Consider the following 21,555-nt stretch of genomic DNA (forward strand, 5'->3'; position numbering starts at 1 on the left):
TGGGTACGGAAGGCAATTGGGGGAGACGGAGACTGGAAGTGTTTGGGGGTTGGATGGATGCGAAAGGGGGCGCAAACCGGAGAGATAGCGGACCGTAGAATCGGAACCCCGTGTAATGCAGGAATCCCAGCCAAAGCTTGGGAAGAACTGGAATGAAAACGGGAGAAGAGCCCCAGGTGGATCAGGCCCCTGGCCTATCTCGTCCCTCCCACCATGGCCAGCCAGGTGCCTGCGGGGAAGCCAAAAAGCAGGATTCGAACACAAGCGCAGCTCCCCCTAATGGGGTTTCCAGCAATTTGGAAGCAGGGAACCGTAGAATTGCAAAGTATCCAGGACAGGTGGCCATCCAACCTCTGTTTAGAAACCTCCAAGGAAGGAGAGGCCACAATGAGTGTGTTCCACTGCCAAACCACTCCTACCAAGTTTTTCCTGATGTTTAGTTGGCGGAATCTCCTGTCTTGTAACTTGAAGCCTTTGGTTCAGGTCCTGCCCTCCAGAGCAGGAGGAGAGGAGGGGGTCTTGCTTTGCTGCAAGGGGTGGAGGGATGCATGGAGGAAGGCCAAGTGGGGTAAGTACATAAGAAGGAACTTGCAGGATCAGGCCAACGGCCCCTCTAGTACAGAGGCTTGTGCGAAACCTTCGAGCAGGATTCGAACACAAGAGCCCTCTCCTCTTCCCTCCTGTGGTTGCCAGCAAGCGGTTTTCAGAAGTGTTGCTGCCTCTGACTGTGTAAACTAGTTGTGTGTGTGTGTGTGTGTGTGTGCAAATACCACTCTCTTGTCCCTGGGTGTGCGCCATAGCTCACACACGTACACACACCTCTCCAGGCCAAGCATGAGAAAGAAGCCCGCTTCTGTGAAGGACTTTTCATTTTTGGAGAAGCATTGTCGCCCAGAGCATTTCCTAGGTGCATCCACTTCCTACAGTCATAGAATCATAAGAGTTGGAAGAGACCACAAGGGCCATCCAGTCCAACCCCCTGCCAAGCAGGAAACACCATCAAAGCATTCTTGACATATGCCTGTCAAGCCTCTGCTTAAAGACCTCCAAAGAAGGAGACTCCACCACACTCCTTGGCAGCAAATTCCACTGTCGAACAGCTCTTACTGTCAGGAAGGTCTTCCTAATGTTTAGGTGGAATCTTCTTTCTTGTAGTTTGAATCCATTGCTCCGTGTCCACTTCTCTGGAGCAGCAGAAAACAACCTTTCACCCTCCTCTATATGACATCCTTTTATATATTTGAACATGGCTATCATATCACCCCTTAACCTTCTCTTCTCCAGGCTAAACATACCCAGCTCCCTAAGCCGTTCCTCATAAGGCATCGTTTCCAGGCCTTTGACCATTTTGGTTGCCCTCCTCTGGACACGTTCCAGCTTGTCAGTATCCTTCTTGAACTGTGGTGCCCAGAACTGGACACAGTACTCCAGGTGAGGTCTGACAAGTCACACACAAGCATCAAATACCATGTTATGGGCAGGATGCATTGCAACATCTTCCCTTCCAAATCTCCTTTCCATTTGCATCTAGACGATGCTGCACAGCGGACCAGCCTTTGCTCTGGGGGCATGTGGGCCACAGGCAAGTGCCCATGACATTTGCGCCAGCTTCAAGCGACCTCTCCTGACAGCTTCTGCTGCATGAGCAATTCCTCGCTGTTTTCTGCCCAATACAGAAAACAGGGTCAGAATTATTATTTCCCAAGAATCTGGGGCAGCTGCTCTCCTTGCCAGGGCCTGCTGCTCAGCCAACAACATCTCTGTGGACTTTTGCTGCCTTCCCCCACGCCCTCCAGCCAGGGTGAGCATTGATCTGAGATTCATTGTCTGGGAGTTGAGCCAAGGAGAACGGTTCAAGTTCATATACAGTGGTACCTTGGTTCTCGATCGGCTTGGCTCCCAGACGCCACAAACCCAGAAGTGAGTGTTCCGGTTTGTGAATGTTTTTCGGAAGCCAAACAACCAGCGGCGGCTTCCGATTTGAGTGCAAGAAGCTCCTGCAGCCAATCGGAAGCCACGCCTTGGTTTTCAAACGGTTCCAGGAGTCGCCCCAGAGCAGATTAAGTTCGACAACCAAGATACCACTTTATAGGGAGGGAGACTGCTGGTATTGAGGGACCAGGACACACAGACCACAAGCCTTAAGCTAAAACAGAGTTTATCAGGGCAGATTAAAGGAAAAAGCTAAACTGTGGAACTCCCTCCTGCAGGAGGCAGGGATGGCGACCAACCTGGATAGCTTCAAAAGATTAGAAGGACTCATGGAGGAGAGGGCTATCGACGGCTACCAGACATGCTGGCTATGCTCTTCCGCCACAGTTGAAGGCAACAATGCTTTTGAATCCCAGTTGCTAGAAACTGCAGGAGAGGTCCTCTTTTGCTTTAGGAATTCCCGTGATGTGCATCTGGTTGGCCACTGTGAGAACAGGATGCTGTACCAGATCCAGCAGGCTCTTCACATGTTCTATTCAGAGGAGAAGTGAGCTGCGCAAGGCAAGGATGCCCTGAGAAGGAAGTTTTTCCGTTCCCAGCAGGTCTAAGATCCAGCAGGGTTCTGAGGTGGGAAGGAGGCATTTTTACTATGTTGCCTCTGGCTCCCGAGTGCTCCAGGCGAGCCTCTTACCTGTGTGCTAAAGCCTTCTCTGTGGCTCGACGGCACTCTCTCTTCCTCGCTTGCAAGGCAAGGCCTCGGGAAGCCCTCTAGAGACCCGCCAGAGCGGATCCTCCTCGATAATTAACGAGCTCATTGAAACACTAGCCCTGCGGCGGAGGCAGCACTCTAGATTTCCGGCTGCTGCTTCCAGCTGTGAACTCTCTCCACAAGGTGCCAACCACCTTGGCTGCTGCACTCCAGAACCAGGCTCTCCTCTGGAACATGCGCAGAGGGCAACCAAAGATGATCTTTCTGACGGTGAGAGCTGTTCAACAGCAGGACAGACTCCCTCGGGAGGTGATGGACTCTCCATCGTTTGATGATTTTAAGCAGGGAGCGGGTGACTGCCAGGGATTCTTTAGCTGGGATTTCTGCATTGCACTGGGTTGGACTTGATGACCCTTGGGGGTCCTTTACAATTCTACGAACCAAGCAGATGTGGCAGCTATTCCAGGATAAGGAAAGAAAGCAGGGCAATCCTGGAAACATTCCAATTTCTTCCGAACACCAGAATTGCGGCGCAACACTATTTCCCAGCATTTACTAAGCTGGCAAGGGAACAAATCTTCATTTGCCACTCTCTTCCTTTAAATTGCTCCCGGTGTTTGCAGAGAGGGCCCACAGCTCAGGGACACAGCACCTGCTTGGCATGCAGAAGGTCCCAGGCTCAGTCCCTAAGAGAATCTCCAGCTAAAAGGGTCAGGTAAACAGCAGGGATGGTCCACTGATGGTCAGAGGGGTTGATATTGGGCAAGATGGACCAGTAGCCAGGGGGCAGCAAACTCTGCACCTAACCACCCAGGGGAATCAACAGATCCCAGATGTCTCAATAGCTCAGGAATTGCTTTGCTGAAGTGGATCAAAGCACCGTCTAGGCCAGCGTTCTCATTTCTCAGCTGTCTCCCGGAAGTCCACAAACCGGTTACGGTGATGATGGGTGTCAAAGAGTGAGCCAGCACACCATTCAAAGTTGGAGTTAACTCTTTACAGTATTAGTAAAATCACAATCTTCACAGACTTGGCTGAGTGTCAGGCCCAGGAGCACAGCAGCTCATCCCTGTTAAGTCTTGTCTCATGAATCAGTTGTGAGACTGAGAGCGCCTGCCTTCTGACAACTGTCTTAAGTCCCATCTGCTCCAGGGATTTCCCCCAAGCAATCCGAGACTGCACCTGTGTGCAGCCTGTCACTAGTCTACCCGTTTCAGCCCTCTCCTAGTCCTGGGAGTTGTGGGTAGGGGAGCTTGCCACAGCAGGAGGGAAAGACACCCCATGCCTCTTAACCAATCTGACTCATCTCTGCCTCTTGGTGCCCTGTCTCAGAATCTGCATCAGATTCTGGACTTCTCTCTGCTACAGACTCTTCCTACTCATTAGGCCCTGTTACCTCTTCAGCTTCTGACACATCCTCTTCCCAGTCTTCTCCCTTTGACCACTCATCATCATCCCCCCCCCCCCACCAATCCCCTAGCTTTCTTCCATTGGGGATTCCCCAGCTGGTTCCTCCCACCGTTTCTCTGCCAGTCCACAACACCGGGTCTTTGGTTTGCCCCAACTCTGGTAAAGGTGTAATGTAGGGATGGGCACTCTGCGGCCGAACTCATGAAGCCTCCGGCGAAGGCACTGTGCTGAGCCCCTGAAAAGCGGAGGAAGACGATGGCAGAGGCACAATGGGCAGCGCTGTTCCTAGAGAGCTGGGCAAGGGCTGATCTGGAAGAGGAGAGCCAAGAGGCTGCCTCACTCCCGTGAATACCAGATCAGATGAGGCCCCCACTTGCCGCTTCCCCTCCCGCCCTCTTGCTCAACAGCGCATTGTCCCAAGCACCGGGACTCAACTCTTTCAAGGCAAAGGATTAGTTCCGTCCGAGAGCTGAGGTGCTCAGCATCTTAATGAACGAGGCCGAACGGAGTTCCAAGTGGAGGAAGAGACTGGGGCCTTTTAGGCGTGATGCCACTTCCCTCTCTCTCTCCGCACATCCTTCTGAACAGCTGCCCTATTTATAGCAACCATTTGTAGAAGCGAGTTGGAGGCTCTCGCTCGCCCTGGGCCCTTGCATTACCCAACCGATTCCTCTCCAAACGTCACCCCTCCTCACCCAATGCTCCATCTCAAATCACACCATGGTATGCAGCAAAAGAGCTGGACACCAAAGAGCCTTCTTGCTCGCTTCCATCCTCATCAGCCCCTGGCGAAGACGCTATCATCTAGCACTTACATCACATGAAAATGCTTTTCCCACCATCTCCCCCCTGCAACTTTTTATCTATTAAAATGCACTGTGCATGTCGTTAACGATGCCTGATGGGAAGGGCAGATGGGCAAAGGGGTGCAACTCCCCCGTTCAATGTTCTCCTGGACGATTCTATTTTTATATTTATTAAATTTCTATAGCACCCTTCATCCGAGGATCATGGGGTGGTCTGCAATATAAAAACACAAAGACATAGCAACAAACCAAACCAAAGCTATACCCCCTCCAGTTTAAAAGGCCACCGATTGTTTAATTAGCCGAAGGCAGAAGAGGAATGTTTTTGCCTGGCACCTAAAGATGTGTAACCAAGGAGCCAGGGAAAGGAGCGAGGTGGACGGCACCTTCTGTCCATTCATCCCAGAGAGCATTTGAATGGAGGGCATTCATTCATTCATTCAAACCCATAGCAAGAATCCAAACCAAACCACTTCTGAGCTTGGTTCTGGCTAAGGAACAGACGGAGCACAGATGTGTTTGTTTTTAAAAAAAACCCTGCATTTTTATTTCACAAAATTTAAGTGGCTGAGTTGCAAGAAACAAAGGTCTCCCCACTCCCACTCCCCACATACAAGACCAGACTAGAAGGGGGGGGGGGGACAAACCAACAAATGAAAGGTCATCACTCCCACCCACAACCCACCCGCTTGTGTACAGAAACACTATCGTGTTAACAATTCATATTATGCTGCAGGACACAAGTCAACAGTAGAGTAGAAAAAGAAGAAGACAAGTTTCTCCATCTAGAACCTTGACATTTGAAGTGGATCTCGCTAAAAACAACCTGAGGTTATTAGTCTAAAGAGGACCATGTTTGGAATCTCGATTCCACGCTGCTCCGAAGACAATGGGGTCCAAAGGGGGCAGGGAAACGCAGCAGCAGGGGAGACGTGGGAAGCACTTTCCTTTCTGAGGGGGGGGGGTGTTTTGGGGAGGACGCAGAGGAAGAGCTTCGGCCAGAAGGCAGGGGCTTTTCTTTTTTTCCTGAGAATGGGATGGCGTTATCCCCTGGGTGTCCTAAGTGAGAGGGTTGAGAGCAGGAGTCCGGATGGCCCAAACAAAGTTGTTCTTCTCATTCCTAGAGACTCCATGGCCCAGAGCTTCCAGGCAGCAGGGTGAGGAAGGAAGGGGCAGGTGTTGCTTCTGTGGCCAAAGAGCTGGAATCAAACCAACCTCTACTGACAACCCTTATTTGTGTACGGTGGTATTAGGAGGGGCACGAACCATATAGAAGCAGTGAGGCCTGACTTGGCAAACCGGTACACTGCACCCCCCTGGAATGGCCCCTCCCCAGCCCAGTGGCTGCAAGACCATCCACTTCCCTGGCATTGTTCTCAATCAAAGCCAAAGCTGCTCATTTATGCAAGAACTCCTTTGCAAGTTGCAGGAACAAGAGGAAGAAAGACTGGCAACTGGATAGGGATGAAACACCCACAACTGGGCAAGGAGCAGGATATGGAGCAGCCTGAGAGCTGCCCTAGTTGTAGGCCAAGGACGAGCTAACCTGCAGCTTTCTATATGATGCTGAGACTACAACCCCCATCAGCTGCTGCCACCACGGGAAACGGTCAAGGGTGATGGGAGTTTCAATTCCAGCAACATCCAGAGAGCACAGTTGCCCCCAATTGTGGTTTTAGGTGGACAGGTTCCCTTGCTCCCTGCGAAGCCCCCCCCCCCGGGGTTCAAGTGTTCCCAGCAAAGAGCTGGAATGCGTTGAAGATAAGCAAGCAGGGAGTCTGCACTGTACCTACGTGTGCTTGCAAATAAGATGCCAATGTTGTTTCCAAGCTCCTATTCGGACCATTCCAGAAAGGAAACGTGTTTCCTTAATCTGCTCCCCTCAGCCCACCCCATGGCTGCCTGCAAGAGGTAGTTGGGGGAAGCACACACACACACACACACACACCCCGGCTGCTCCAGCACGATCCTGTAAGCTTTCGCTTTGCTATCTATGGGGGTTTGATTGCTTGCTCGTTTTGAAAGAGGAACACCACAATATATGCTCCAAGGATACAGGAGAGGGAAAGGAAGCAGGCTTTATTTACCCCTCCCTCCGCTACTGTAGTGACCTGTTTGATATGAAAACGAGAGGGAGGGAGAATGGGATGCATCGACCCCATTCCCCTTGCACTGAAAGGCTGGAGTGGGAAACGCGAACATCGCTGCAGCAGAGAGCACCCCGCCAATTGATCTGGCTTCCGGCTGCTCTCGGGTGAGATCGGTATTTCCTTTTAATAATATCGCAAGGCAATCCCCAGGGCTCAACAAGCTTCCTGAATAATTGCCCACCAGCAGCGCCTGTGGTCAGCATGAACCGAGATGCCGAGGCCAAGGGGAGAGAGGCTGGCTGCTATCCCCACCACCCTGGCCACAAAACACTTCTACTCATGTGACCGAGGAGCGGCGGCAACACAGTGCTTTGCCTCCCACAACCAAGGGGCCCAACGGGCTTCTTGTTATGCTGCATTTCCTACCTGGGGGGGGGGGTCAAGAGGACCCAGAGGCTCAACAAGTTGGAGCACTGTCAGCTCTTGCTGTGTTCCTGGCAGAAAAGGAAGGCACAAACCGTCACCAAAACTACGTGGGGGGACGTGTGGGTGCATTGGGGGCGGGGGCAGTGGCCAGGGAAGGAAGGAGCAGGAAACTGAGGAATGGTGTTTTTGGTTGCTACTATCACAGCTTGAGAGACGCCTTGTTGCCGGACCGATCAGGGAGCTGTGGAGGCTGTTGCTGCTCCCGCAGGAGGTGGGGTTGCCCCATCAACTGGAGGCTGCTGCTGCTGCGGCGGCGGCGGCTGTTGCTGCGGAGGCTGCTGTTGCTGCTGTGGATCTGCAGAGGAATGGGTGTGAAACCAAGAATTAAAGGCAGGAAGCTTGGCAGGGACATTTGTCACTCCCTAAAACTTCCTTCCCTTCCAGGAGTCCAAATGGCAGTCCTTTCAGCTCCAGGATAGCACCACCCTCTGGTTGGGAGATCATTTGCTGGATTTTTCTCAACGTGAACACCTGACCCGCCTATCTATCAAATTAAGAACTGGGGAAATTCCTCTCCCACCCCCCACTCCCGATGTCCACAGGAGAGTCTTTATAGCTGGGGTGTCCTCTCAGGAACGGATCCCTTTGGCTTACAGCCTTCCACTTTAGGAAATCAGAGAGACCCCTATTGTCCAGCGGCTGCATCAGCCAAGGATGTTGCAGTGCCCTGATAAATCTCCTCTAGAGGAGACTGCCCCTCCAAGGCTGGCCCACCGACCCTCTCACCAAGTGAACAAGTGACCCTTGATCCTGCATTGCAGGGGGTTGGAATAGATGATCCTCTGGATCCCTTCCAACACTACAATCCTATGAACTTCTTCTCTGGTCCTGTGAAGCACCAGATCAGGTATAAGAACTTAAGATTAGCCTGACCCAGCAAAAGCAGGAAGAGTTCTGAGGATGATGGGCTGGGTGATGTTGGGGGAGAGACCCTTGGTGTCACAGGACTAAAGTGAGGTGAAGGAGAACTGCCTCTGTCTACAAAGATTATTCAACCACAATGAAGAAGTAGTCAGAAGACGGACTGCTCTTGCTCTCTCTATGGGCAGACCAGCGATGGTGCAGAGCAGCCCCACATGGGGGAGAAAAATCCCGGCACTGGAGGCGGTTGGACTACATGACCCTTGGAGGTCCCTTCCAACTCTGTGATTCTGTGGCAGTCTGGGAGCTGGGGTTGGGTGACCTTTTCTACTTACACAAGCCGTTCGGAGAAGCCAGAGCCCCTCGGGGTCCCACGATGTTTCCTGCTGCACTGGATGGGGGAGCGCTGCTGCTGCTGGCTTGGTGAGCGCTGGCCGATCCGCTTGGCATTGCCCGGCCTGGCAAGGGCTGCCCGGGGACCATGGAGCCTTGCCCTAGGATCTGAGCTGTGGGAGGGAAGAATGGTGCTTAGTGGGGATGGGCATGCAGTGGTCGTGAAGAAAAGCAGCCATGACACAGCCTTGAACACCTATGCGTGTCGCAAGCACCTTCATGGGGATCTTTGAAGCAGCTTGGCAAACACAAACAGAAAGGGGGAAAGAAGACCCACGCTAGCTGTAAAATCACTGACCCCACATTGAGCTTTGGGGAACCCAGATGATGCTGGTTGCAGCACGATCCAGGAGGTGAAATCCCGGCATCCCATGGCTTCAAAAGCAACTTATTTTCCTTCCGAAAAGGAGTTCAGTTTCTACGGCCCACCTACAGGCACCAACGTTCAACAGTAGTCCAAGCAGGAGATAACTAGAGCATGCACCACTCTGGCGAGACAAGTCTGCAGGCAGGTAGGGTGTCAGCCTGCGTACCAGATGGAGCTGGTAAACTGCTGCCCTGGACACAGAATTGACCTGCACCTCCATGGACAGCTGTGAGTCCAAAATGACTCCCAGGCTGCACACCTGGTCCTTCAGGAGCAGTTACCCCATTCAGGATCAGGGAATCCCCCCCACCCGCCCCTGCCCCCAAAACAGTACTTCTGTCATGTCAGGATTCTACCTCAATCTGTTAACCGCCATCCATCCAAGCGGAGGCTGGGTGGCCACCTGTCATGGGTGCTTCAGCTGAGATGCCTGCATTGCAGGGGGTTGGACTACAGGACCCTCGGGGTCCCTTCCAACTCTGCAATTCTATGATTCTGTTTGAAGAGTGGACCAGAGGACATTCAGCTGACGGGATGGTTCCACCCTCTGGACTGAGGAGGCAGTGTCTTCCCAAGTCTTTCACATCTTCCTTGGCCACCAATTATTAAACAATTACAGAGAAAGAAGGCTACTATGCTATTCTGACCAGAGGCAGGGACGATCTGGAGGATGGGGTGGCTCCTTAAAGGCTTGGGAGGACTCTTGGCTTTTCCAGCCCATGGGAGGCATCACCCTGTCACCTGAACTTCCTCCAGTCCACTCTGGCAAACCTCATCCCTGGAGGCAGATAAGACAGCTGCCCAAAGTGCCAACAAACGCCTGCAGTTCAGCTGAGAGAGTGGCCCTGAGAGAGCAAACAGGTCAGGCACAATGTTTAGGGGCTCCAGCCCTGGCAGTTCCATTCAGGGCAGCAGGGCAAAAAGAGGAGGGGGGGGGAAGTCCCTTGCCTCAAGACAGCCTGCAGTTGAATCACCAGATGGAGGCAAGACAAGGGGGTGTGGGGAGAGATGGAGGAGCTGAAGTGAGCCAATTCCCAGTTTATTGGTATGGAGACTTTGCCTCTCTTAGGAATGACACTTCACAGAAGCAGCAGGACTCGAGGAGCGTTTTGAAGAAAGAGTGTGGCAATCCTAGAGTGCAGAATGGGTGTGTTCTTTTTGGGGAACAGTATTATCACCCCCAACCTGTGGCTGTGGGGGACCATTCTGCATTATCTCTCACAAACAATGAATTTATTTTCAGAGACAGCAAGAAGTGAAGCGGCCTTTTCCTTGCGGCAGCTGCTGCTCAATGAGGGGACTCACTGATGAAGCCATCTTGTGAGACAGCATGGGCCACACAGCCAAATTATTTCTCATTTCGCGTGTGGGGTGGAAGTTGGTGAGCAATGATGGGCTGCAGCTGTTCATAAATTTAAACTTGCATTAAAGAGGGTCCTTATCCTGGCCATCTCCAGGAAACTGAGGGAGGAGAGGGGACACCCCCCCCCCAAGCACTTTGGCCTCTTCAGCCAAGAAAGCCCATTAAAAATCGGTTACACAGCAGTGGTGGGAACTGAGGCTAAGGAAATTCCTAGCTCAGCAGATAAGGTGAAGGCTGCTGTGCGCTAAGTTATTGACTGCCACTCTTAACACCCACTTACAGCCTGTTACTGCGACAGATTTATTAGCAGCTTGTTAGCATCAAGAACTACTTTTTTTCTTCATTACAAACTCCAACCCTTTCTAGACACACAAACGCTAGCGGTTTCTTTTTATGGAAAGAAACCCTCATGTCTGGTACCTCGATTGAAAGTTACGCAGAGATCACATGTAACTCCTCTGGATCCAGAAAACTCAGTACCCCTTGCGGGTGAGAGTGCCCAAAATAGAGGACCCATAGGCCAGTTCAGGACCAGATGAATAAAGGATTCCCAGCCTGGGATTGATGAGCTCCAGCCGAGCTCTCGATCTTCCTTAGAGCTTAAGATCCTTGTGCTGTGCCAAAGTACCAACCTATCCCATCAACTTTTGGTCACAAGTCCACCCTTCTGTCCGGCACCCAAGACCAGCTCGCCATAAACTCCACACCAATGGAACCCAAATCTTTCCTGAGGGACATAACTGTGCATAAATTGCTCTGTAGACATGGTTCCAGTTTTAGGACGATTTTGTTCTGTGGAAAATACCGGAGGAATGACACTGGATGGGAGGAACAAGAGCACAAACCTCATGAGAATGGGCCCTGTGTGTGTGTGTGTGTGTGTGTGTGTGTGTGTGTCTGTGTGTGTCTGTGTATAGCAAGCAGGGAGAGCAGCAGCAGCAGAGAGAGAATTGGCTGTCCCTCGCCTGGTGATCTACTGGGAGTTTGTACTGAAGGCATCACAGTGATAAGGCATTTGCAATGCAATGCTACTAAGTAACCTCACTGACTGCACGTTTTAATATTTAGCAAAGGTGAGCTCAAACTTATGGCAGCTTCTCCATTAGGGAGTTCATTAGCAAAAGCTGCCTTCCTTCTGCCTGTACCCCTGAAACCAATTTCCCCACCACCAAAGCCCTCCAAATCCTAGCAGGCCTCGTGGTTCAAGAGAGTAAAGTGAATTCAGTCCCCCACAATTCCTGCTACTGTGAAAGGAAACTGGGATTCCGCTAACACCTTCAGGCTGGCAACGACGACATGCAACGTTTATGCTGAAGTCTCCTATTTGCATGATTTATTCAAAGACACCTGGGTGGCAGGATATATCTATAATCTTTATTGAATCCCCTTCCTCTCCCTCGCCTCCAGTAACTGGAACTGTTGGCTGTTCAGGCTCGTCAGTCTTGAGACAGCCAAACATATGAGCAACAAACTCTGGCATTACTGCAGCACAACAGATGGGAAAACCTCCAAACCCTGCCTGGGCAAAGAGTTCTCAGAAGAATCTTCCAACCAGAGAGGAGAGACCACAAAACCCACCCATGGACACATGGAGGTGCACACAGCCTCTGGCCAGCACACTCTCCCCACATGCAGCTATGGCATTTCTGCCATTCCCTTAAAGAGCCGCAGCAGCAAGCAACCGGAAGCTCTCCCTATGCAAAAGCTCCTCTACTCATCAGCCTTTTCCCCCTTCCAAAGGAAAAACAGGGACTGCCCACAAGGCTTTTGCTGCCGGGGTCTCCCTTCGATGCTCCAGAGCACCTAACCAGGTGAAAGCCGAGCAGACCATGTGACAACACCGAAGATTTGCAGGGAACCCCCTCTCCCTGCCATGTTCAGCTGGAAGCTACCCAGCTTGGATGACTCCTCTCCTCACAATGGGAGAGCTGACAGGAGTAAAGAATGCAGATTTACTGCCGCTCATTCTGGCTTCTGGCATCTGCCTGCCTGCCTCCAGTTCCCTCTCACATGAGATCTGAGGAACAAAGACCAATAATAATAATAATAGGTAAAAGGTAAAGGGGACCCCTGACCATTAGGTCCAGTCGTGACCGACTCTGGGATTGCGCGCTCATCTCGCATTATTGGCCAAGGGAGCCGGCGTATAGCTTCCAGGTCCTGTGGCCAGCATGACAAAGCCGCTTCTGGCAAACCAGAGCAGCACATGGAAACACCGTTTACCTTCCCGCTGTAGCGGTTCCTATTTATCTACTTGCATTTTGACATGCTTTTGAATTGCTAGGTTGGCAGGAGCTGGGACCAAGCAACGGGAGCTCACCCCGTCACTGGGATTCGAACTGTCGACCTTCTGATCAGCAAGCCCTAGGCTCAGTGGTTTAACCCACAGCGCCACCTGGGTCTAATAATAATAATAATAATAATATATTATTTATACCCTGCCCATCTGACTGGGTTGCCTCATCCACTCTGGGAGGCTTCCAACATAATATAAACACACAGCTAAACAACAAGCATTAAAAACTTCCCAAAACAGGGTTGTCTTCAGTGGTCTTTGGGAAGTCATGTAACTGTTTCTCTCTCTGACATATGATGGGAAGGCAATCCATGGGGAGGGCGCCAATATGGAAAAAGCCCTCTGCCTGGTTCCCTGTAGCTTCACTTCTCACATTGAGGGCACTGCTGAGTTTGCAGCCTGCCATGGGCGAATATCCTCCCCCAATCAAAACTCAGACCAACTGGGGCAAAACATAGAGAAATTAAGATCAGGGCAGGAGACATTTGCCCCTATCATTCACTCCTTCATTGGAGCTTTATAGGCAGAGGTTGGATAGCCATCTGCCATGGATGCTCTATCGGAGATTCCTGCATTGCAGGGGTTGGACTAAATGACCATGGGGGATCCCTTCCATCTCTACGATTCTATGCGGGAGCCTGTTTGACGAAGAAAATCCAGGTGGAGAGACTTGTCCCCAGGTATAGATGCTGATCATAGCCTGCCCTTAGCTGGCTAAAAATGACTGAAATTTCACCAGGTTGCTCCAGGACCAAGGCTACTGCAGGCTACGTTCTGCTGCAGACAAATAGAAAAAGCAATGGTGGGCTCGCTCCAGCCCTCTCGTCCCCGACAGCATGAGCAGCGTTGACCAGGCTTCAAGTTTTTTTATTCAAGACGAGCCTGGAAATTGCCTTCTGTGGGAGGCTTAGGATGCAGCAGGGCAGGGTGGCTACATGACAGTGGACTGCTTGGACCAGAGGGCTTTTTAAGAGCTGAAGATAGCAAGTTCGTCGGTCGCTCTGCACATCTGGGAATTACCATGAGGAAATAATGGAAGGAAGGTCAATAATCCTGTGGTCTTCATGGAGCCCTGTCTCCAATTGCTCAGATTCTGATCTTCAGGCTGAAAGAGGCATTTCGCTCTTGAAAGGCTCGCGTTTCCCTTCACTCGCCACTTTCATCCTCCCGCTCTTCCCTACAGTACATAAATAGCCACAGCCACCAGAAGGGCCAAGTCTATTCCTTGAAACCCAACCACATTCAATAAACAGGGAGCGCTGGCAACAGAGGTTCTTCAGCAACAAAATGTTTTCCCATCTGCCCTGGTTAGATTTGCACAGGCCTGTTAAGCCTGAGGTTTCTCCAGCAGAATCAAGGCACTAATGTAAGTAAATTAAAAAAAGGGTGGGGTGGGGGGAGGACGACAACAGGTGGGAAGAATCTACTTAACCCAGCTCACACTAAGCTGGGCTTTTGGGGAAGAGGGCTGCACAGGTAACCCAACCCGCATTAGAAACTCGGAAAAATAAGGTAGTTGCCGAATGGCACCTCAAGCCTAGGTTATGGTCACCACAACAGAATGTCTGGCTACCGTTCCACCCCAACCGGTGGAATGTATTATTGTTATTCATTTCATTTCTATACAGCTTTATATATTTTTAAAAATCTCAAAGCTGTTTACAATACACCCAAACATCAACTAAAACAATCCAGGATAAAACAAATTCAAGCTTCAAGGAAAATATTTCAGATCCTTCTCTGAGTGGCCTTTGGCGTTCCTCATATTTATTCATCTAGTGCAGGGTCTGACCGTTTGAAATGAGCTGCCGGAACTCAAGATTCTGGGTTGGCACCTTGACTTGGATCCTGGCTGTATCCCGTGAGGCACATCTGGATATGTAAACCCCACACCTGGCTAAGTTTATGGCCTTCAGCCTCCAATAGCTATTCCAGTGCACAAGTCTAGTTCATCCTCATTTGTCCTTTTCTCCCCAGAAGCTAGAACTTTTTCAGGTCTGAATTACTGAACTCCTCTTCCCAAAGACCTGGTCATCCAACTGGACTGAGCTCTTCTTCTGCCAAGCTTATATATTTGCTCCAGGTAATGTAGCATAGTAAGCCAAGGTTTTTATTAACCTGGCAGATGCTAGACCATTGAGTACTATTAACCTTATTCTGAAATAGCTACCTTCAAATACAAAATCATCACCATCATCAAGTTAGTTCTTGGGTAATATTTAGATATAGGCTTTGGACTTGCAACAGTTTGGGCTCCGCTTTCCTGGTATTAGCATTCAGTCTTGTGAGGCATTTTCAAAGTGAATGCTTCAGCGGTGAGGGTGGGAATTAAGCTTCTTGGCCTCACCCAGAAGAATGGGGATAATAATCATGGCCCTACCTTACAAGAATGTTGTAAGGATCACTAGTGCTGTGAAGGGTCTGAATGAGCCATTTAAAAGGTATTGTTCTGCCCTCTCCTCCCCCAGGAAAAATTTAGGAGGGAGGCATGTTAGTATAACACTTGGGGGTGCCCTGCCCTGCCCCAAGATCAGCTGAGGGGGGGGGGGAAAGCCCTCTGCGCTTCCACTGGCAACTGCACCCGCTTTCTGCCTGCCCGTTTCTAAGCCTGCATTGTATTTCCCAAGAAAATGGCTTCCCACCTTCCCACTAACATTATTCTTGCAGCAGAGATGCGGTGATCTGTTAAGGGAAGAGATGCTCGCGGGCGACTGTCTGATTGCGGCAGCTTTCAGCCTGACAAATAATGTAGCCCAGACCATCCAGGGGGGGTAGGGTGGGGGAGCCTGATTCAAAAGTGGATTAAGCATTTTGGGCATTCTGGTCAGCAGGAAAAGTGTGTGTGTGTGTGGGGGGGGGGGAGAATGCAAACCACAAAATGCAGCTCTTTGGGAGGAAGAGGGAAAATACGGCTTGAAACTCAGAGGCAATGGCGGGGGGGGGGGGTGAAGTGTGACCTACATAAGGAATGGGAAAAGCTTAAAGGGGGAGGGGGGGAGGCAGATGTTTCAGGAGGGAAGGTAGATTCACTACTGTGAGACGCAGTCTACTGAAAAACCCTTCCACGTTTAGGTCTCCTCCTCCTCCTCCTCCGGCCGTCAAAGTGTGGCATCAGGCTCACATATGTTGCATGACACAGGCGTGTGCTTTGGGCTGTGCAGGGAAGCTTGAGCCTGGACAGGCCCCCGGGGGCTGTCCTGACACATTTATCGACTGCTCCTCCTCTGTTAACGGCCACCGATCACATTCTGTTAAGTGGAGGGTCTACCCATCAGGCTCTCTTAGTCCTGGCTAAGGGAAGACATGGGATGAAATTCATTTATTCCAAACATTTCTGTACCGCCTTTTCAGCTTAATTTTTTTTTAATTAAAAAAAAAGCTTGTTAGGATGGATTTATATTAAGCCAGAGCTCTAAGGGCTTTTCCTGGGAGATCAAAATATGCCACATCATGTTCTTTTGCTGGCCTTGACAACTCCCCCTTCTGTGGTTAAGCCCCCAACCCCACATTACGTTTTCTTTTGGGTGGGGAGGAAGGCTAAGGGGTCGTCACTTATACAGATGCATTTGCAGGTTGATGGCTGAGGCAAGTGGGAGCAATGGGGGAACTGGCTGACAGCTTTCACTCTGGGACACCCACCCACCCACCCACCCACCTGCTTCTCAAGAAAGCAAAACAGCTGCCAACAACCCCGCCCCACCCCCCAAATGGATGATATTCTAAGGTTGAGAAGGAAGTAGCGGCCGTGTTGCCTGACTGCCACTTAAGAAAAATAGAGTGCCAGTGTGGTTTAATGGTTAGAGCGCCAGGGTTTGAATCTCTGCCCACTCAGCCAAGAAGCTCACTGGGTGCGACTTTGGGCCAGTCGCCGTCTCTCGGCCTAACGCACATCACAGGGCTCTTGTGAGGATAAAATGCGGGAGAAGAAGTATGCACATCGCCTTGGGCTCCTTAGAAGGTGGGATATAAATGTAATAAATACATATGTTATTAAACCAGCTGGATGCAAGAGCAGCTCTCTACAGTGTAGGCATGTGTCTAGCAGGGAGAGCACGGAAACCAAACCAGAGTCCCTTCTGTGGGGCAGCGCAGTGCCATTAAGCGTGCTTATGCACACCCGAAAAATTATGAATGGGTTCCATAAAGCTGGACTGCGAGTCTTAATACCAAAAGGCAAGCGCTGGAATCTGCCCTTCCTGCCGCATGTCTTCCCCAGGAGACCCAAAGAATTGCAAAGCCCAGGCACTGAATAATTAAGCATGGTAGCTAATTTAGCATCAATTCTCCAGCTCTCCACTCCGCCTGCCGTGAACATTTTCATCACTTCTCTCCAGCGTGATAATTCACTCTACGCCGGTCGGGGAGACGGCAGCCCCCCCCCCCAAAAACACACCAGCCTAATGCACCAAGAGGGTTATTTTCTGGGTTAAGACCAATTTGGACACCAAGCAAGTGTCCAGGGAGCTTCTTTCGAACACATCAAGCAGTGGGCAAAGTAGTTTTTCCAAGGCCAACACTGCCCAGACATAAAGCAAACTAAGTGGCATGCCAGGACTGAACTGGCTACCTTCAAATATTTATGGCTCCTAAATAAAATATCTCTGTCAGGAGGCACCAAGCAATGAAACTCGCTCAACTGTTTTCTGCAGGCATAAAAGGTCTGCACAGTTCCATGTAGTTAAATCATTCCCTGGCATCCACAGGAGGCAACAACCCCTGCCTGGCTCCCTTTACTGCCGGGTTCCAGCAAAGGCAGTCTTTTCGCCTAGCCAAGTTTCAAATCCAGCGGGGCTATGTAGCGACTGCTAGGGCCGAGCTCATGGAAACCACCCAGAGTTGTGGCACTGAATATTCAGAGTGGAGCATCCCAAGACTCTTTGCAAAGGATGGTTCAATTTAAGTCCAGTGGCACGTAGCCTAGTCTCTCTCTCCAGGGAACAAGCTTTAAACCAGCAGCTACCCAACAGAATAACGAGGCCTGGATTTGAAAGGGATTACATGAACCGTAAGAAAAGTCACAAGGGCACACGGGAGAAGCAGCTCAGCCAGCCCTGGAGGTCTTAATTTGTGGGTGCTGCTTTTCAGGGCTAGGTTAAGGTTCTGCAAGCAGGTGTGTTGCCTCCACCTGGCCTTACGGCTTTTGCTACCTCTCAATTTCTGATTCATAAGAAGGACACCCCCCCCCCAATTGCCTGTTCTTCATCCGGTGAGATGAAAGACGACGTAGAAACAATTTAAACAAAATGCTCTGGACTGTAAACCATAGCCATCCACCCCCCCCTTTCTTCTTGGCTAGTAAGCATTTTATGGGCCCCTTCAGTCCCCTGATCTTTTCTCTAGACCTGCCTGTCACTCCAGCAACAATCGAGCCCCACGCTTCCCTTCATGCTCTGCCGGATTAGCGGTTCTGCTTTTTTGCATGTCACCAGGAGGCAAAGCCAAGCCTGCCAGGGAATGGTTGCCAGGGGTGGGGGTAAGAGGCGCTCAACCTTTCCCAGGCCACTGTCACAGAGCCAAGGAAGGAGGTCAAGCGGGTTGGTGGCCTCTGTGTGTGCTTGCTGCCTTCGGGCCTCCTCATTCTCTTCCTTTCACAGAGAAATCTGTTTGGGGATGGTTGCAGAGGCTTCCCAAGCCTGCCTATCCCTCCACACTGCCAGGATCACTCTTGCAGAAATCCAACAGGCAGGCAGGCAGGCGAGAGCAAGCTGTAGCTTTCCCTTTGCAGATGAACAGGTGACACACAAGCTCACCCTGCACAGACTAAGTGGGGCACGGAGCACACACCTGGTGAGCTGGAGGTCAAGGGAACTGCAGGCGGAGACACAGCAGGAGCGCAAGGTGGGAGTCTGAGGACCAGCTGCTCAAGAGTGCGGAAGGAACAGAGCACACCGGACACAGGCAACAACCATTTTACGCGAGGGTTGCGTTCTGAGGCACCACTTGTTTTAAGTGAAATTGTGTGTATTGGGAACACCACTGAAAAGGCCTGCAAAGACCCTCCAAACCTCCTCACTCAAACTCTCCACAGGCCTTGATTGCCAGTGCAAGGGCTCCTGGCATTGCACCTGCAAAGGCTCATGGGATTGCTAGGTGTCGTTTTTGCGCAGTTTTTAGGCTTTTGGAACTGTTTTCGCCCTTTTCCTAGTCACTTCCGGGTTCACGGCAATGCACGCGCATGCAGTCATGCACATAAAATGGTCATTGCCTGTACTGACATAAGAACCACCTGCTGGCCCAGGTCAATGGCCCACCTAGTCTAGCATCCTGTTCTCACAGTGGCCAACCAGATGCCTCTGGGAAACTTGCAAGCGGCACCCAAGCAAAAGATCCACTGTCCCCTCCTGTGGCTTCCCGTAGTGCTTCTTCCAGGAGGAGTGTGAGAGGACTCCAGTACAATTCATGGGTGTTCAGGGCGGTCTCCTTAATCCATGGTTGTACTGGAGGCCTACCATGTGTCATGCAGAGAACCACAGTTTAGCAGACGGATTCAAAACTTGCTGTGTCACAATAAACCATGTGTTACAAGCTCATTTGGACACTGAGTGGCAGTCCCCCCAAAAGACACTTGGTGTTTTTCAATAGCAGCCCCTTAGCACTTGATGCTCCCCCTCTCTGCTATGTGTCCTGCAGCAACATTGTGTGGCTTTTGCTGCTGGTCGGGGTTTTGGAAGGGTGGGTTGAGATGCTGCAGCCGTCTTGCATTGAGTATGTGGGGATAATAGTGGTTGGTTTTAGATTCTGTGTTTCCCCCCTGTATATTTATGTAACCCACCCTGGGATCCTTGGGTGAAGCGTGGGCAGCAGGGCCTAAAAATAAACAAAAGTATGAGTCCCACAGCAGCCCTGCTGGAGCAGGGCACCTGCCTAGCCTTGGGTATTTGGTTTCCAACACTGGCTAGTCACAGTGCCTCTAGAACAGGGGCAGCAAACATTTTCAGCAGGGTGCCAGTCCACTGTCCCTCAGACTTTGTGGTGGGCCGGACTATATTTTGGAAAAAAAGAAGAAAAAAGAATTCCTATGCTCCACAAATAACCCAGAGGTGCATTTTAAATAAAAGGACACATTCTACTCATGTAAAAACATGCTGTTCCCCGGACCGTCCGCGGGCTGGATTGAGAAGGAGATTGGGCCGCATCTGGCCCCTGGGCCTTAGTTTGCCTACCCATGCTCTAGAACAGGCATAGGCAACCTTGGCTCTCCAGATGTTTTGGAACTACAACTCCCATGATCCCTGACCACTGGCCCTGTTAGCTAGGGATCATGGGAGTTGTAGTTCCAAAACATCTGGAGAGCCAAGGTTGCCTATGCCTGCTCTAGAGCATGGGCAGCAGAGGTGGTAAGATTCTACTCAGATATCGTGGTGTAAAATGTTTGAGGCTATGGCAGAAATCTGTGCTGGCTGGTAACATATATGCAGTCACATGCAGGAGTTGTACAACTGGGCGGGGGGGGGGGGGGAGGTGGAACCAGATAATTAAAAGGAGGGGGGAAGCCCAGACAAGTTTACAGAAAGCAAAGGTCTGTGGTGCTGCCTGCCTTTGACAGCTTCAAATAATGTCAAACACAGGGTGACTTAACTGCCTGTTCAGAGGTCTGATCTGACACACACACTTCTGATCTCCCAAGGGCTTGCTGATTTTGGCAGTGGCAGTAAACATAATAATAAATAAATGAGACACAGTGCTGGGATGGGCAGAGTGTGTGCAACTGATGTGTACCACCAGAAAGAGCCTGAATGTGACCGTGTGGGGGTGGTTTTCTGACCAAACCCTCTACTGATAGACAGTCCACAGAGGAGTGGCCAAGAGCGAATGTGGCCCTTGAGCATAACATAAAATAATAAAAGCAGAATATGATAAAAAAACATACTATAGTATAATAAAATAGGTTATCCATCCCAGGTCTAATAAGGTCCTTGCAACATGATTTTCTTCTCTTCATGGGGAAGATTGTGATGGTTTGTGCAGTTGAGGAGAACACTTGTGCTTTCTCTGAACTCTCATCCATTGTGCAAGCATTTTGTACCCGGGGGAGGGGGGGAGAATAAAATCACCTGCCCCAATTTTTTGTCCTTCGGTTATTTTGGACTACAATTCCCATCAGCTCCAGCCTGCATGGGGAAGGGTCAAGGATGACGCGAGTTGTACTCTAAACTAGGGGGCTCCAGGTTAAACTAGAGGTCACAGCTGACTGGGTGAAGAAATGAAGTAGGGATTTTGTCTCCTCTCACAAACCTACATTGCACTGCAGGCTTGCCCAATGGAGGGAAGTTACCTGCATCCCTCTTATACAGCAAAGAGCGCTGAAGCCCCCACACAATGGGGCAACCTTTGTTGATCATTCCTCTGACATTGCTGTGAGGAAGATGCTCATCCCTGCCACTCATTTGGACAACCACAGACTACCACAATGTCTGTGCCAGTCATTCAGGGGAAGGAGGTTGTTAACAGGTCATTTTCCCAACCATGCCTTCATTTCAGGTTTTAATTAGTTTTGCTAGAGGACTCGCATTTGATAAGAGGCACAGACTTCTGGGGTACTGGAGCAAAAGAGGTTGAGCAAAATAAATCCATCCAGCTCAATTGCTCATGTTTTCTGGCAGGCCTACAAGCACAGCACCACTGATGAGAACAGACAGGTCTGGATTTCTAACAACATATAACAGTTTACCCAGAAAGAATCGTGTACCGGACAAGTTACCTCTTCTGCTTGCACCTCCCCATCTGTTGTTGCCCCATCGGAACAGCCTTGCCATGGTGTTCTTTGCTGCTTCCTCTTCCTATTTTAACTACTTCACTGCACAGCACCCAAGTGACCACCCTTCTCCTGATCCCATATTTC

At 50.7% G+C, this 21,555-nt stretch overlaps 1 protein-coding gene across 1 annotated transcript in view; it reads right to left on the bottom strand.

Moving 5' to 3' along the window:
- Window positions 1-5,379: 5,379 nt before the first annotated feature.
- SMARCC1 (SWI/SNF related, matrix associated, actin dependent regulator of chromatin subfamily c member 1) overlaps window positions 5,380-21,555 on the bottom strand; it is an 89,270-nt gene continuing 73,094 nt past the window's right edge. Inside the window, exons 27-28 of the mRNA XM_035130395.2 lie at window positions 8,630-8,800; window positions 5,380-7,728 (exon numbers count right to left, since the gene is read on the bottom strand). Of these exons, the coding sequence (XP_034986286.2) occupies window positions 7,607-7,728; window positions 8,630-8,800 (293 nt within the window). The 3' untranslated portion in view covers window positions 5,380-7,606. The remainder of the gene's footprint in view (window positions 7,729-8,629; window positions 8,801-21,555) is intronic.

Source organism: Zootoca vivipara, chromosome 12 (genome assembly GCF_963506605.1).
Source record: "Zootoca vivipara chromosome 12, rZooViv1.1, whole genome shotgun sequence".
In the NCBI taxonomy this organism is placed as follows: Eukaryota; Metazoa; Chordata; class Lepidosauria; order Squamata; family Lacertidae; genus Zootoca; species Zootoca vivipara.